Genomic DNA, 17,702 nt, shown 5'->3' with positions numbered 1-17,702 from the left:
AAATTAGCGAGATGTCCTTGGTGGTGTTTCTTTGTATCAGGTACGAGATACAAACTGTGCAGTTCTAACAACACTCTATTCATTATACATTTTTAATAATATTTCTAACACTAATTAAAATGTCATCAAGGATTTTGGTTCTCATAGCTTCTTCATATGAGCTCATTTGAAGCATAAAGCACTGCATGCTTCATTCTTCAGAATCTTATTATTAAGGTAATTGACCTTCCTTCCCAAATAAGCAGCAGTGTCCCTGGGTGGGTATCCTTCCCACTGTATACCCAGTCCTTTGAATATATTTTAACAGACTGAACCACAGATGACCAACAGTCTACATGTTGAACTAGATTTTTCAGTATTTCTATTACTAAAGAAAAAATGGAGTGTACACAACACAGCAACACAGCCTAGTCTTGCAATGCAAGTCTGTTGGATCTGTTCTAATCTGAACAGAACATCAAACCCATGCAGACGTGTGCATGTGCACACATGGGGAAGGCTTGCCATTAAAATACTAATCCGATATACTGAAATGGATTGGCGCTCAGGAAGTTAGAGCTGGCTTCAAAGTTCTGGCCCTGCGGTAGCAAAGGGGAGAGTTTTCATTGTTCAAGACCTAGGACCAGGACACAACACCGCTGTTTTAGTGAACTTTTTAAAACAGGCATAAATTGCTCCAGAAATCAGAGGTCATCTGTCCAGGTGAGCTTGAGCAAGGAACCCCAGGGTAAGCACATGGTACTTACGCCAGTATGCTAGCATACATCCAGCCCTGCTTTTTCCTGAGGTAATTCTACATCAGATTTAAGTTGCATCAGAGCATGGCTGTATATCATCTCTCTTCTCCTTTTTTTACTGTGGCATATAAACCTATTACTTGTGTAAATGTGTTATGTATCCAGGGCCACAGTTGCTGCCTCTGCTCTGACCTGAAAGGCTGATATTTGTAGGTGTTGTTATAGACTACAGCATTTCTTTATGGAACTAGAAGAGAAGAACCCTATAATAGCAGGCCTGGAAAGAGAGTCCCTTTTAATTAAGCAGTTTAGATTTTAGTTCTTTCTTTGTTGTCTTTTGGTTATAGTTTAGAAAAACTTGATTCACTTTTTTAACCATTAATGTGTAAGTATTGAAGTATGTAGTGTTTATGTTGGTAAGTGATTTGACATACTCCATTTTATCACCAGGGATCCAGGTTTTCTCTGATAAAAATCCCCAATTTTCGGATGAAGAAAACACCCCAAATCCACATTTTTCTGAGGTCAAAATGAAATACCACTAATATGTAGTGTGGCAGATTTGTCTTTTGGAGCCTGGGTTGAGTCCCAGGCTTGAAATCTTGCTGTTTTGATTGGTGGAGCCAATACTTATCTATTGTTTATCTGTTGGCTATCTATGTTTATTTTGGGGTTTATCTGTTTCAGATCAGATACTTACCTGTATCTGGAGAACTGGTGCAAGGTTTTAAAGCATTTACCTAGAGGGAATTTTTATGTTATTTGTTTAGATATCATATATATAAACATATATATAGTACATATGTTTATATCCATGTTTCTTTTCCTTGTGATAAGTTAATGTAAATAAATGTGTATATAGTTAAGTCCCCTGACTGTCCTGGTCTGGTTCTATAGGGACAGAGGGAAACTGAGCGGTCTGCAGTTCCCCCACAGCACACCTGCCAGCTAACAATTCCCTTCAACTGGAGAAGGGGAATATATATACCCGAGTTACCTGGGCTACAATAGATATATTTCTATCTAACTATATATTAGTAACGTTTCATTTTGATCACAGAAAAATGTGAATTTGGAGTTACTTTTTTTAATCTGAAAATTGGGGATTTTTTTCATAAGAGAAAACCTGGATCCCTGTTTATCACTGGTAACAAAATAGTAATACTTGGTCGACATAGAAGTGCTAGTGGTTACTTGATGACTACTCTGCTGTTATTTTAGAAGGGTTTTCCCTAAACCACCAGTGCTCAACCTCCAGCTCATGGAACCCTGTAGCATAACTAGGGGTGGGTGAGAGGGACACTTGTGCCAGGCACCAAGTTAAAAGGGGTCCCAGAATCATCCCCCATCCCTGCAAAGTCAGTGTCCTGACAGCATACCCATGCTGGGAGCTCCAAACAGACCCCATCCCTGCTGCTGCTTTAAAAGCAACAGCTGGGGCTTGCAGAGTTCAGCTGGGGACTGTTTAGGAGTTCCTAGCATGGGTAAGACTGCTGTACCAGCCCCCACCCCCCACACACACTCCAGCTGTACCCCCTCCAACTGTCCTTTCAGAATCATGTGCCCTCTCTTCCCCTCCCCCTGCTCTCCTGAAGGTTTTGCCCCAGGTGCCAGTGCTGCTTGTTGCACCACTTCCAACAGGATTCTCCATGGATCCAGAGATTTATTGATGGAGGAAGCAGTAACAATTAACCACCCCTCTCCTGCTGTGCGCCAGATGACATGGCCCTGCACTTGGGGTCACAGCCAGGGCCAGGGCACCATTTTTTATGTGGACCATGGAGCCAAAATGTTGGATACTACTGCCCTTAAACTATTGCTGGTCTTTCCAATTTTTGTGCCCTCATTCTTTTTATGGAGAATCAGTTATGCTACTACATCTCTGCATTGTACCACATATATTTGTTTTGAGTCATTACCTATTAAAGAAATGATATGTCCTGCTTTGAAAGCTATATAGAGCATATTATACCTGCTCCCATTCACTGATAAAGTATTGTAGTGTGCCAGTAAAAAAAAAAAAAAAGATTGATTTTATCCTGTTATCCTTTTCAAAATAAACATAATTATTTTGAGATCTTTAACAATCTAATGAATGGTAGGGCTAGGGTGGGAAAATAAGCTTTTGGTATCCCTACAAGCAACACTTAGTACAAATTGTGTGTTAATCTTATGATGTTGATTTTCTTTCCGTTCCTTACAGATCACATAATCATTATACAATCTAATTATCTGCTTTCCCAACTGGGATCATTTAAAATTACCCTTTAAATTTTATTGACTTCAGAATTTTACTTTTAACTTTGAAAAGTTGCTTTAAGAAAAAAGAGCTTTAAGGGACCAAAATGTGAAACGGCAGCTAATACACTAAAATTAAGATGTATCTGGCCTTGAAGTAGATGTTTGTCATTTGTTCTCTTATAGAGTAACAAGAACTTAGGATAACGGGGTAATTTAAATGTCAAAATATATCTGCAGATTATTGTAGAGTCAGTCACAAAAAACCTATTTCACTATCTTTTACAACCACAAGAATTTTTTCAATTATTGTCTCTTCATATTTTATGTGCATTTATAAGTGCATAAATATTGTGCATTTATAGACTTGTACAGAAATAAGGAGAAAATATTGAGCAAGGATGGACCAATTGAAATGGAGTTGATGTTCACTGTGCAGACATACAGAATAAGTAACTGGGCTTTGTTATATCCTTGAGTAATAGAAATACATATCTAAAACATTAGCTTTTCCATACATCATTGAACAAATTAGCTAAAATTGCACTTTATTCTTTGCTATGCAAGGTATGGGATGAGAAATAAACATTAACAAAGAAGTATTTGTATACCATTTCCTTTAAAGAGCACTGGAAGTTGTAAACACTTTGCTCATTTTCAGTCACTGGAATGTTGCAATGCAGGTTTTCTAAAAATTCGTCCAAGCTAGTGCTTCCTGTGTCATAAACTATTCATAATCTAGTTTTTCATAATCTGTACGTTTGAGTCTGAATGTCAGTTTCTAGGTGTTGGGAAGCTAACTCATTTATTTTTTAGAAGTTGAATTCAGCTGGCATTTTCTTTTATGTGCATCTGTCATGCAAAAATAAAATTAGGATAGAAAGCCTGATAATTTCACTTTCCTCTAAAGCTGATGTAACTGTGTAGTAAGTGAAGTGTGTTCTTGCACACAGTGCAGAAGTTGTAGAATGCCATTTTCCCAAATTTAAGGAATTAGCAGTTAGGAGAGACTATGATTATGTTGCTTTTAAATTGTGTGACAATGTAATTTCCTTCTAAAAGACCACTGATAATAACTCAAATTTGATTGAACTGTGTAGTATCTTTTCAGTTTCTGCCACCTGTACTCATACTGGGCGTGTCTACACATGAATATTGATGTGACATAATAAACTCCATGGCAGTTTGGACAAGAATTTTTTGCTCCTGGGCACAGCATTCACACATGCAACTAGGACTGCAGCATGTTGAGACAGGGCTGTGGAGCCCTGACTGACAGGGGGTCCATAGGGTCAGCCTCCCAGCCTGGGGGCTACACTTTCCCAGCTCAGTGTGCTGCAGAGGAGCTGGCTGATAGGGCTGTGCAAAGCTTTGGTCACTGATTTGATTTGGCGGAGATTCAGTCCAATTCGGTGGCCGAATATCTGAATCAAATCAGGAGACTCTTTAATTTCTCCAAATCAAATCAGAACCCTCCAAATTGATTTGGAGAGATTCGGAAAGATTCAGTGATTCGGACATAGACACAACTTTAAATATTTTTTCTACATACCTGTAGGTAGCAGGCAGCTCATGAATGCTGCAGTGGTGGGGCAGATGGAGCATATCCCACAGGAGTGCAAGGGGGGTCCCCAGCACACTGGCAGCAGACCCAGAAGTGGACCAGAAGTATTTCCAGTCCACTTCCGTGTCTGCCAGAGAGCATGGGGGGGGGTACCTTGAGGTATGTACAAAAAACATTTAAAGCTGCGTCTATGTCCGAATCACTGATTCTCCGAATCAGCATTGAATCTTCAGATTCGGATTCAGCTGAATCGAATCAGGGATTGTGATCCAAATCAACTAATCAAATCACTGTCCCTGATTTGGGCCGAATCTGAATCCAAATTGAAAAGGGCCTGTTTTGTACACCCCTATAGTCTGAGGATGCTACACTGAGGGGCTAACCAGTAGGCACCCTTGTGCCCCTGACAGCATCAGTCACCATCTACATGTATGTTGTGGCAGAGTAAATAACTCTACTTGTATTGGACAGTCCTATGGCAGAGATAATTAATTTACTCTGGCCTAATAGCACCACTTGTGTAGATGGGTGACACTTTATGGTGGAGCTAGTTAGGCAACTCCACAGTAAAGTGTCTTGTGTAGATGCACTCAGTGAGAAGTAATTTTTACCACAATACTTTTGTGGATTTCAGAAACGCATGTTTGTTTGAAATAGTGAAAATAGGCCAGCAATTACCATTATACACAGAAGATGTGACTCCAGTCCTAAAAGCTCCAGAATATCAACTTACTAGAGAAGACAGAAGATTTCTTAGCTCCTCAGGTATTTCAGAGTGAAAAAACTATCAAGATGAAATCAAGCAGCATGGGGGCTGAGATGCACAGAAAGTTTGAATGTAAATTTAGAAGTAATGCAGATTCTTTCCTTACAGTAAGGTCTCTCCTACCCCTCATCAGGATAATCGAGAAAAACGGGGACATAGAATTTAAAATAGAGGGAAGTCTAAGCTAACAGTGGGTAGACTACTCAGAATGGTCCTTATGCCAATAAATATTCCTCCAGATGCCCTCTTGTGAGAAGAATGAGACTATTTTTAACCCTGGAAGCAGAACCAAGAACAGTGGGAAGGTGCATTCTGGCTCAGTAGATGACCAAACCAAGTTCTTTGCTTTTTCCCTTCCCTCCTTGTTTAAAACACATGATTTGAAAAAAAAAAAAAAAGGAAGATGCAATAGTTAACTTAATCACCTTAAGCTGAAGACAGCTATCATTTTTACCCAATAGGCAGGATTTTTAGTTATGGCAACCTGAATCTGAGTTCATTGTACCTGAGTTTGATAACAAAGTGAAGTCTCTTAAAAATGTAGGTCAGTTTTTGAAAAATACTGTCTTAGCCTTTCATGCTCTCAGACTGCGCAAGAGTTTGTACAGAATTCTTCTGCTGGTTTCAAGACAGCCTGAGATGTTTATTCCATCTCTTCTGGATTCCTGGCAAGATATCCTAGAATTGGCTATAAAATTCCCACCGTCTCATCTTGTATCTTAAAGTATTGTTTTTGCTTGTTTCACTTTTACCTAAGCCTAAACTGATTATAAAATTGATAAGAACCACTCAGATACTTCCCATAGCAACATTCTGGATGGAAGGGAGCTAGCAACTGCAGAGGAAACATAAACCCATTTAGACATTACCAATACTTTTTAAAGCACTTCAGGCTTGCACTTTATTCCTCCACTGAAAAAAAAATCAGCAAGGTGCTCAGAATAGGTTTGTCTGTTAATTCTAGGGAAGAAGGAACTTTCTGTTGTCCAGTTTCTCCCTCCATCCCAACTATTTTTGTTGCAGCTAATTATACCCCATATACCTCACAGTATGGGAAAGATTGAGATCCAGAAATAGGGTGTGGGGGAGATCAATGAAAAATCTCTCCTTTGGAATCTCTGCTTTTAAGATTCTTTCTATATAGTTAAATAAGGCATTTTGGCCAACTGTTAATCTCTATTAAAACAAGGATTCTAGTGTTTCCAAAGAGCCTTGTAAGTGCTCATTTGGAGTGAGGGTGAAAGAAATGTGCCCAAGCCATGAGCCTTGTAGACTAATCTGAACTGCCTTCAACATTTGCATATATGAGAGGTTCAATTATATGGTCTTGCACTAAGGGAGAATTCAGTCCCAAAAGTGCAATACCACAAAGCAGATTTTTTCAACATCTCATTTTCAGAAAAGTTGTTTCAGGAGACGTCGTGTTTTGAGAACTGGCAATAGGAAAATGGAGTTTTCATTCTCTTGTTTTCCAATTTGTGATCCAGGCCGATAATGAGGGATCATTTGTGTGGTTGCCTGTGTGAAATGAGTTGTGATTTTGCTCCAGTCCATACATGAACTGTGGACTAATGCTGCTTTTGACACTGATTAGTACCTGCTTAGTCTTTACATTTAAGTTGCTAAGGAGTTTCAGTGGACATAGCATGGACATTAGTTAAAGTGAATATATCCCAAAAAGAATCTTTGTCTATAGTAGATTATTTTATAAGACTTGAACATCTAGAAATAAATTAGTGAATAAACAGAGGCTATTTATCCTTTCTCTGGCACCATCAGTTTCTAACAAAGGTAGTCCATTAAGTAGGACTTTAATACGAGTCATGCACGTCAAAGGGGACAGTAAATATTAAACAAAACTGAAAGAAAAAAAATATTCTGGTCCAATTAAAATACCAGCTGGAAGGCATGTATATTTCCTAGGTAAAATAGGTATAGGATATAAACAGGTATTCATTTCTAGTGCTAATAAGTTCACAGAATTCAGGGCAGGAAGCAGAGGCAGTGCAGCTCTACTTGTCCCTGAGGCACCAGAGACAGGTTGATCTATGGAGAAAACCCCTTCTGCCCCAGCACAGACAGGGTGCAGCTAGAAAGCTGCCATGGAGTGTGAAGCATTTTCTTACGGCTGGGACTGTCCCAGGACTCGAGGAGAGCTCTGACTGCAGGACAGTGCTCCCCCCCACTACCTGTCCTAACAGTCTGTGGAAGAATACATCTTGCTTTTTGTACCACTTCTAGTCACCCCAGAAGGGAGCATGGGCTGGAAGGCAGGTTCTCTTGGGGCTAGAATAGTCAGTACCTTTCCACTCCCCACTTCATGCAACCCTTCAAGTCAACCCAGACAGGTATATGGGGTAAAAGGCAGAAGAAATGCAGCTGAGCCCACACTACAGTAGGACAGGTCCAGCTGCAGGGAAATGCCCCTCAATCTGTGCAGGGGGTAACTGCTTGGAGTTACAAGCTGAAGAAATGCCCCCTCCACCCCTTTTACCCAGGTCCATTCAGTGCCTGGGGGGCACTGGCACCCACTGTAAGGTCCCATAGAAGTTCCTGACATCACACTCCTGGGTGGGCTTTCATGGAGCCAGTGCCTCCAGAGGGAGGGAGGGAGGGAAAGCAGGGGACTGTGAGATATTGGAAATCATTGCCATCCAAGACAAGCATGCATCTATTCAAGTTAATGCTGGAAGAGAGAGTGTTTTGTGGTCAGAAGTGATCTAACTTTCTTCCAGAAGAGCCAGTTCTGTTCCACAAGAAACACCTTGAACACTGTATGCTCTCTTTTTGTGTTGAATGAAAAATTCCTCTCTTAGCATAAATGTAATGCCTGTCCATAGCCATAGACCTGTAAGTCTTGTAAAAAAAAAAAAAAGAGAGAGAGAGGAGAGAGAAATGACCAGTGCATCCTTGCAAAGAATCAAGGAGCAGTAGGAGCTGCTGGATTTTGTTGCCTGCCATTTTTTGACATGGGGAAAAAAGGCAGGACTGAAGGTGGTCTCTAGGTAGATATAAACGAGACATTGAGCGTTACTTTTCACTTTCAAGAATAGTACAGAACTAATTAGCTCATTTAACCAAGAGGACAAATCGTCAGTCAGTTTTTTCTCACCTGGTTTTACATTCTTGCATCCTTTCTTCCCTATGTCAGCTGTGCCTTGATCTTACATGCCAAGTGTTATGAACCTACAAAGGCTCTGTTGTTCATGTCCGTATTAGAGCCTGGCTTATGGGAGGCGGTATCTAATTAGTAAACATGGGCTAGGAAACCAGGACTTTTTAGGTCATTTGCTGTCAGGAGCAAAATTCTTCATCTTGGTGACAAGAATTCCAGACATGTATTGTTTGGTCTTACAATCTGTACTTGGATTTTTACAGCATTCCAAAGTCTTTCAGTCTAGCATGTTGCCAATTCTCAGTCATTTAATTGTTATTCACCTTACTTTTTTCTAGAGCAGATTTTCCAAAACATATGTCAATTCTTATTAACTTTCCATTATTGTATGAATGGAATTTAACTCCATTTAGCATTTAATCCATGATAAAGTTGTTGATCGAGAGACATTAATGAAAACTAACTGCATATCTTGTATTTGTTATATGAGACTTAAAATTATGTCCATTAACCCTAGCAAAATTAGACAGACATGCTAAGCAAATACTCAGGTCTGTTTTGTCAGGAAATCAAGAGGGTGACAAGTAGAATTATATATATCTACACAAAATATTCAGCTGTCCTGATGAGTTGAACACCCCTTAGAAGTTTCATAAAAATATTGTGAAAAACCAGAAACTACAGGGAAGGAATAGAGATTAGGGAGCTGAGAAGAGATTTCACAACTGTTTATTCACCATCCTAGGAACCTTCTAATACCATGCCCTTAGATTTGTTCTTCTTACTGAGATGTCCTGGAATTTGCTGTGCACACATAAGAACTTCTGCACGTTGAAAGAAGTTACATAACACCTTTGTGCTCTCAGTGAATTATGCTCCTTCCCACCGTTTCCTTGTATACATTTTCTCTCTTGTTGCTTCTTCTCTTTCTCATGCCTTTCCCTTTTGTCCTTCTGTTTCATCTTTGAAATGTGCATTTGTCTTCATCTGGGATCCTGGTTTTCTTTGATAAAAAAACAAAACAAAACAAATTTGAGACTAAAAAAAGTAACCCCAAATCCACATTTTTCCGTGATTAAAATGAAACACCACTACATGTGTATGTGTGTCTATATAAATATGTATATGCATGTGTGTATAAATATGTATATGTATGTGTATATATGTGTGTGTGTATGTGTATAATATGTGTATGTGTGTGTGTGTGTGTGTAATATATGCATATGTATGTGTATATGTGTGTGTGTGTGTGTGTGTGTATGTATGTATATATATGCATGCGTGTGTATCAGTGGCATTTCATTTCAGTCACAGAAAAATGTGGATTTGGGGTTACTTTTTTAACTGAAAAAAGTCTTTCATTAGTCTGAAAATCCTCTGTCCAACTCTAAACCTGACCTAGCTTCTTTCCTCTCCTTTTCTTCTAAGTTCAAATGAATGGTCTACACTGATTTCTCTTAGCCCTGCAAAACTGAAAACCCTGTATAAATCCAGTGGCCCCATCTTCATCCTCATTCTCCTTGATCATGGAGCAATTTGTTTGCTCCATCCTGCCTTTCCTTAGCTGCAGTATAGGAGCTATGGTTTCATTATACTGAGGTGTACAATTGCCTGTTTTGGGATTTTTTTTGATTGGGTTAAACTGGTAGTCCACTAGTGTGATTCCTGCCTTTCTTTCAGCTTCCTTGGAGGCAGTGTGGGATGAAATAACCAGATTTGGAAGTTTAATAACAATTACCTTGATGCCTTGAGGTGTATTGGCAGTTATTTTCTCTTTTCTTTTTTAACCGATTTGTATTCTTTTGTTACCAGTACCCTATTAAAACATATTTCTTCTGTGAACTCTCTTGATGTTGATTTCTGCCAAAGATAACATATTTACTTACATACCACTTACACCTGTGTTGGTGTGCATGTTTTAAGCAGGGAAACTGATTTTTCTTCACTGGAATAGAAGCAGGGAAAACAATAAGCAAGTAGACATGGTGCAGAAATGGCTGTCATTTCTCCCTGAAGCAGCAAGCAGCAGTAATGGAGTCCAGTAGTAACCCTCTCGCAGCCATTGATGATGAGGCAGTAAGTAGCTTTTGGCTGAAGAGCCATTGAGCTGGCTGAGCATGAATGAGCTGCTGTATGCAGTCTGTAGTATCTTGATGAGGCTTATAATGTGGAAGCAACACTTTATTATTTACAGGAACTTATACTTACTTATTTACTTGCTTCCTAAGGCCGACCAACACTTGTAATCCTTTGGCCTCCTTGATGATCCTCTATTTTCATCTTCTGTGAGCTATCTCCTCCCAAGTCTGTCATACATTAAGAATCTTCAAGTCTCTTCCTATGTTGACTTCAACCAACAATTGATGGACTACCTCGCGGATGTCATCCTTTTGATTGATGCACATAGCTAATTTTAATGTTTCTTGATTCCTCCACTCTTACCACATGGCCAATCCACACTAACCGCTGTGCACACACCACAGTTGAAATGAGGAGCTATTTCTTGTTGTTTTGTAGTTCTTAGTTACTTTTTTGGCTTCATTTTCCTCACACTGGAAGGGTCATAGAGGCCTTAAAGGGACTTATGTAAAGAACAAATTACAGTAAAGAAGTAATAGTCTTGCTGCTGCCCTTGCAAGGGTCTGGGACCCAGTTTTATTGTTAAAGAGTTTGCTGCCAGACCCAGACAGTCTTCTGAGTGATGCCACACTTCCTGGAAACTGTTTTCAGGAAGATGCACTGTGTCATACAGTTGCCCGTGACTCTGGAAAGATCTTTTTTTTCCTATGTTCTGCCTTCCATAAGCAAGGTGCTTGTCTTATTTGGGGGCATGTAGGATATGAAGAAATACAGTGTCTTCTCTTAGTGCTTGTCTTCACCAGGATGTTACACATCCTCAAGGAGTTCTGATGCTAAGTGTGACTTACTACAATGTAGATAAGGACTGTTGTATTCAATGTCATGTCAGGTGGTTGTGAGTAATACCTACTGAAGCCATAGGATTAACCCACAAATGTCAAATGCATTCTTTTATTTTATTTTCAGGGATTGCAGTTGTTGGTCTTTTTTTTCAGTTTTGCCCATATATCCCCTTGTGCCCTTTCATAATATCAGGGCAGGGATCTTTTCCTCGCACTGTTTATCTATCTCTGTTGTCTCTAAAGTAGCTCTTCCCACTTATTAAGAAGTCCAGACTTGTAATCTTCAAAATATTATACAATTCCCTGTCCTTTCTGTGCCTTGCACTCTACCCAGGCTTCCCTCCTGATGGCTTCCTTTGTCCTTCTGTCTGTATACTTTCTGCTTTGAATAGGCCCATCTTCTTTTATCTTTCAAATGTCTCCTGAAAGCCCATTTGTCCCATGAATTATTTTAGATTTAATTGTCCAGGGACCATTGTATGCATGCACTGGTCTTTGGTTGGCATGACTTATGTGTTATCAGTGCTCCTGTATTTAAAGATTATAACTTCTATGGAGCTATACTAATTTACACTATATGGGGAGTTAGCAGACTGTAATTAATTAGTAATCAAAGAATGAAAAAGGTAGCTACAACATTGTCTGGGTTGAGATGTTTGCTACATCCGGTATTAGTTCTCTGTGAAAGACAGGAATGATGACAGAATGGGGATAATAAACAGATTGCTTTACTGTCATAGTAGGTTTAAGATAGTGGGGAAATGATTTTGCATATTATACTTGTCTAGAAGAAGCATTGTTCTGCAGAAAAGTAATTTAGTATTTATATTTTCATTACAGTCTTGTTCAGAGTTTTCCTTTTGATTGGGGCAATACAAACCTAGATTTTTTCAACTCCCCTCCCCCCACCCCCTGCCCAGTTGAAATTCCATTTAAGTGGTTAAATAAGAAAATAGTTCACTCGGTTTCCTGTATTATCATGTGCACAGGAGACTTTGGGACAGATCAATCATGACCGTAAAGACAAACAAGGAAGTATTACTCGTTGGGAATAGAATGCTACTGACAGCAGTTTTAAATAAAGGAAATTTGGATGTTAAATTTCAGTTAAAAGTTGGAAGTTGGCCATTTAACAAGTTACTCCTAACAACAGAATGTTTTCTTTTCTGGGTATATGAAGCTTATTTAAGTTCTGTTTTCTTACAAAGTGTTACAAAATTAAAGATGACACTATTGTAGAATTTTAGAGTGATGAATAATCTTAGCTTGAGCAAACAGTTTTGTAACGATAGATGGATAAGGAGAGGGATTTTCACTGAATTAAATCATATACATATATTTGTATATATTTGTGGAATGTATAAAGATGATGCATTTTCTCATCAGGACTGTTTATAATCTTGCTTTCTCTGAGAAATAATAATGTGGAATATCACCATTAAAATATTAATTGAGCTTCACTTTAACAATATGAATTCCTGACTGCTTCATCTGTATAGGATTTCTTTGCCTTTTGAAACTGTTTTTCATGTAAAGCACAGATAAAATGGAACTAATGGTAGTGCACTACACTTCCATATGAGAAAGATAGGTTCTGTTTTTAATTTCTTCCTTTCCCAGGCTCAAACAGGTTGACAGTAAGTATTGCCAAACACTAACATTTCCATATCATTTTAAGATTAGTTTAATCGTCTTTTAAATCCTCAGTTTAGTTCTCTTTTTAGTCCTAGAAAATAAAGTGGAAAATGTGAGACTTTATGAATTTTTCCATGCAGCTAATAATGTGGTACCCCATGACTTTACCTACCATATTTACTTGATTCCAAGACAAGGTTTTCTTCATTCACCATTGAGCTTCATTTAGAATCGAGTATCAGACCACTTCAGCTGGTTGTTGTGGGGAGCAGCTGTTCAGGGAGCTCAGCCAGGCCAGGGACAGCATCAGCGGCATGTTGGTTCCTCCTTCCTGCCCAGCTCCTCTCCTCAAGCCTCCCTCTCTGGCAGGGAGTTGGGCAGGGAAGGAGGAATCTGTACATTGCTGTTGCAGTCTTCAGCCAAGCCAGGCTCCCTGCGCAGCCATTCCTCCCAGATCCCAGCTAGAGCAGTCTGACCCCTAGCTGACACAGACACGGAAGGAGGCCCAGAACCATTCATCACCCTCTCCTGCCCCACAATACAGGAAGCAGCTGTGGCAGCTTGCAGATTCCTCCTTCCAGCCTCCTCCTGAGCAGTGGGGGAGATGGCGGAGCAGAGAGGGAAGGAGAAGTCTGGGTGCTGCCAAGTTGAGCTCTCTGCACAGCTGCCTCCTAAGGTGTGGGACAGAAGCAGTTCAGAAGGGGCTCTGGGGCTCCCTCTGTACCTGGGGAAAGCAGTGAAAGGGTGAGGCAGGTAACCAGGGCCAACTGGGGAGGAAAACCTAGAGTGGCAGGCAGCAGATGGTAAGTGGCAGGAGGGCAGGTAGAAGAGGTGCAAGGGCCAGGGGTTAGGCTGCCTGCTTCCCTCCCTACCTCCTGGATCGGTTGGGGAAGGCAGTGGAAAGAAGGGGAGACAGAGGGCAGAGCAGCAGCTGGGGAGGCAAGTGCTGGCAGGCATGTGACAGGGAATAAGTGCTGGGGGGGGTGCCACAGGGGGAAGGACATGAGTCAGGTTTCCTGCTTCTCCACTGTCCACCCCCCTGTTCCTCTGCCTCTGTTTGCCCCACTGCTTTCCCACCACAGTGGGGGGGGGAAACTAATTTAAGATGACTCTCCAATAATTAGATATGGAAAATTATCACAGATTGATAATTGTCCATGCCTAGAATTTATTATTTGGGGGACATCTTAAATTCCAAATCACCTTGCATTCAGGTAAATACGGTATGTTATAAATCTGCAACACTAAACACTACCTCCCTGAATTTTTGTAGAGAGCTGATTGTTTCTGAGCTTTACACTTATAATTCCTTTTCTTCTTAAAGGAAGAAAACTCTACGGTGTTGCTGTCAAATAGAGCTTTCAGGGGGGTTTTTTCAGTTTATGATAAATTCAGTTTTCTTTTGTTTCTTTTTTTCTTCCTTTAATCTCAGAGATACCACTGTACAGAGCCTTACTCAGCAGCCTTCAGTTAAAGATGGTCTTATTATATACGAAGACTCACCACTGGTCAGTATTTAAATTATATTTATGCATTTGAAAATAAATTTCCATTTATAACATTATGTTAAACTATATTGGGGTCTCAGAAAAGGTTCACATATTCTGAATCTCGCTAGAAAATCTTTATCTTTTTACCCTTGATGCTGTACTTTTAATGGGCATGTTACACAGCAGCAACAAACCCTAATGCGCAAAGACACTGTGGGCCATTTTGAACTGCTTGTACTTAGGAATCAACCCAGAGCGAGTAGGCAGGTAGTTGATTTTGTGAGCAGATCACGGGGCTGACTGTGATTTTCGTGGGCTTATCGCAGCAGGAAATGCCTAGGCCTGATTGGCCGAAGGGTCTCAGTGGCCACACTCCTCACTGCTGATTGGTGGAGACTGGAAGGGCCTCACAACAGGCAGCTCTCTCAGCCAATCTGCAGTGGGGGTAGGGGGGAAGGCAGCCATTTTGGCTGCTCCCTTTTGTGTGGGCAGTCTTCCTCCTCTCATTCTCCACCCTGGCAGGCTGCGCGGGCAGGTCATAGTGGCCATGAGGATTGATGGCTCTCTCTGGGAGCCAACACTTTATTTTTAGTAAGTTTTTATATTTTTCCATGGATTTCATGGACAATTCCCAATTTTGTAAAATTACAGATTGTGTAGGTCCCTACTTATACTATACTTACATTTTCTGTGTCACCAATCATACAGTATAGCATTTGGTGTTCTGACATACCTGCCACATAAAAGGAGCAAGCCCATGACTTCATCTTGAAATAAGCTGAAGCTCATTCTGACTGGTGCACTGACACTTCCCCATTTCTCTTTTCTGGTTTCTAAACATATGCCATACAATCTCAGTGAAGCAGATTCCCCACACATTCCCTATCCTCCAACTTTTTGCTATCTTCTCTGTCACTCCCCTATGCACTCCAGACTCAGACTACTTATGTTCCTTAAAGACTGAACTACAACTCACCTCCAGCCAGTAGTTTTTGGTCTTTCACAGTTCCTCACTTCCCTCTCAGGTGTAGCAGTCTTCCCATTTAGCCCTGCTTGAACCACAAGAGTCCTGCTTTCTTATTGTACCATCTCCTTCCCTTCCACACATACCACAGTTGCATATCTAAATCTTGCTTTCGCTCCCAGTCTCTGCTGCCCTTTCTCTGTTAACACTGCTGTGCTACTGCCTATGGGCCAAGTTTTGTTCATAAGTGTCGAGGCAATCACCAGTCACCAAATGTTACATAATTTCCACATTTCATATCATTTGTCGAATTTCCTGGCATGATAAGCGAAATCTTTTCTTTCTGCAGCATCTAGATCTGCCTCTGCCCCATTAGCCAGCCAAAATCGAAATGTAGCTTACAAAAATATGTTGATTTAAAAAAACATTCTGTGCTGTTGCCAAGATCAATATGTTGATTTAACAAAATCCTGAACTGCGAATGATTTCTATTGATATGATCATCTTGGAGAGCGACTACTTCCAAAGTGGTTACTTGAGATCCCAGCCCTTGAAAACCAAACCACTAATTTAGGTTTCTGAATTTGGCATTAGGAGTCTAATTTAGGCATTCAGTTTTGAAAACCTTTTCTACCATATATAACTGACCTATTTTCAGTTGAAAAGTAGATCAAAAACAGAAGAAAGAGGTTGTGACTCATACACTAATGCATGTATCTTACTTCAGTTCCTTGTATTCATGTCTACACACAAAATACAGACACTTGTGTATTTATTTGTACTTAAACTGATGACAATTGGATATAATCTCAATTTATTATTTCTCAGAATAAAAGCTGTAGGGCTCAAGCTCACTAAAAGAACAAAACAATACTTTTCTCAAAGATATGGTTACCATATTAATCTATTTTACTTTCTTAAAGGAAATATATTTTTAAATTAAGTCCAGTTAAAATAATTTTATTGGAGCATTTCTTAAACCATATTTTAGGTGTTAACACTGTCCATTTTTTCCATCAATTTTAAGCAACCTTTTATTAATTCTTTTTTAATCCAACTGTATCAATTATCATTTTCCTTCTCATAATTTTACTGTTTTAACCGGCAGAAGGTGAGCACACAACATTAATATAAAGAACTGATAAATCAGCAATGCAGTTCCTTATATTGTGGTGTCTATATGATGGTTCTTCTATCTCCTAGGTGAAAGCAGTCAAGTCAGGGCATATCCTGGTTATTGATGAGGCAGACAAAGCTCCAACAAATGTTACCTGTATTTTAAAAACTTTAGTGGAAAGTGGAGAAATGATTCTGTCAGATGGGAGGCGCCTTGTTGCCAGTAAGTAGATAGATACCAAATGCTTTTATCATTTACAGCAAAACATAGCATGTTGCACTGTTTTAGCAGTTACATCTAAGTGTAACCACAGAAGAGTCTGAGTGGAAAATATTTGCTGTTAAAAGGTCAGTTATTAACAGTTTAAAGGGGGAGAGGTCTTCACAGAATACTTGTGTAAAAATGCCTGTGAGGTACCATGTTTGTGTTTCAAAGATCACCTGTAAAATTACTAATTTTATGAGTTAAAAGGGGTTGGTTTGTTTTTTCTAACTAGGACCCCTACAGTCTCACTTGAGATTTTATTTCTCAAGTCAAGCTTCCTCCTGCTTATTCATTACCCCTTGGAATAAAGATCTAGTAAACCAAATTATCTTCTTAGGTCCATCTATGTGTTCCTGTCGTCCTCGGCAAATCCTTACCTCTTATTTGGTAATTAGAGAAATCTTTTATGTGTATAATTCTTTCTCTTTTTTGGGGGGGGGAGAGAGAGAATGCAATCCAGTGAAAGTCACTGAGAAAATTAAACATGAAAGGTAATGTCATTTTAGAATCACTTCTCAAAATGGAACCGTATTTGAAGTACCTCTTCAGTATTAATGGGGATGGTGTGTTATGCAAATAATTATATCATGTTTTTCTTTACAGATCGGGAGTGTAGTAATCTTTTGAATCCAAATGCTACAATTCTATAACTTTGCGACATTACAAACCACTAAGCTGACATTTTAAAATAATGCTGTCTAGTTGTCTCAATACGTATACTAGTTTTGTGGCTGAGGGGAGAAATAGTAGAGTGACATTGGAGAAATGTTACTTGGCAGCTGATAGCAGAGATTCTAGCTTGAGTCATAGTTTCATAGTTTCTAGGGTCAGAAGGGACCTGAGCAGATCATCTAGTCCGACCCCCTGCCATGGCAGGAAAGAATACTTGGG

General features: G+C 39.7%; 1 protein-coding gene across 1 annotated transcript in view; it reads left to right on the top strand.

Moving 5' to 3' along the window:
* The window catches only part of VWA8 (von Willebrand factor A domain containing 8), a 305,200-nt gene that overhangs the window by 160,566 nt on the left and 126,932 nt on the right, over nt 1-17,702 (top strand). The window contains exons 22-23 of the mRNA XM_019528508.1: nt 14,409-14,484; nt 16,634-16,769. Coding sequence (XP_019384053.1) covers nt 14,409-14,484; nt 16,634-16,769 — 212 coding nt within the window. The remainder of the gene's footprint in view (nt 1-14,408; nt 14,485-16,633; nt 16,770-17,702) is intronic.

The sequence above is a fragment of the Crocodylus porosus genome, unplaced genomic scaffold, assembly GCF_001723895.1.
Source record: "Crocodylus porosus isolate Cpor-Errol unplaced genomic scaffold, CroPor_comp1, whole genome shotgun sequence".
Classification (NCBI taxonomy): Eukaryota; Metazoa; Chordata; order Crocodylia; family Crocodylidae; genus Crocodylus; species Crocodylus porosus.
The sequence above is the reverse complement of the archived record's forward strand: the minus strand, read 5'-3'. Positions and strand labels throughout refer to the sequence as shown.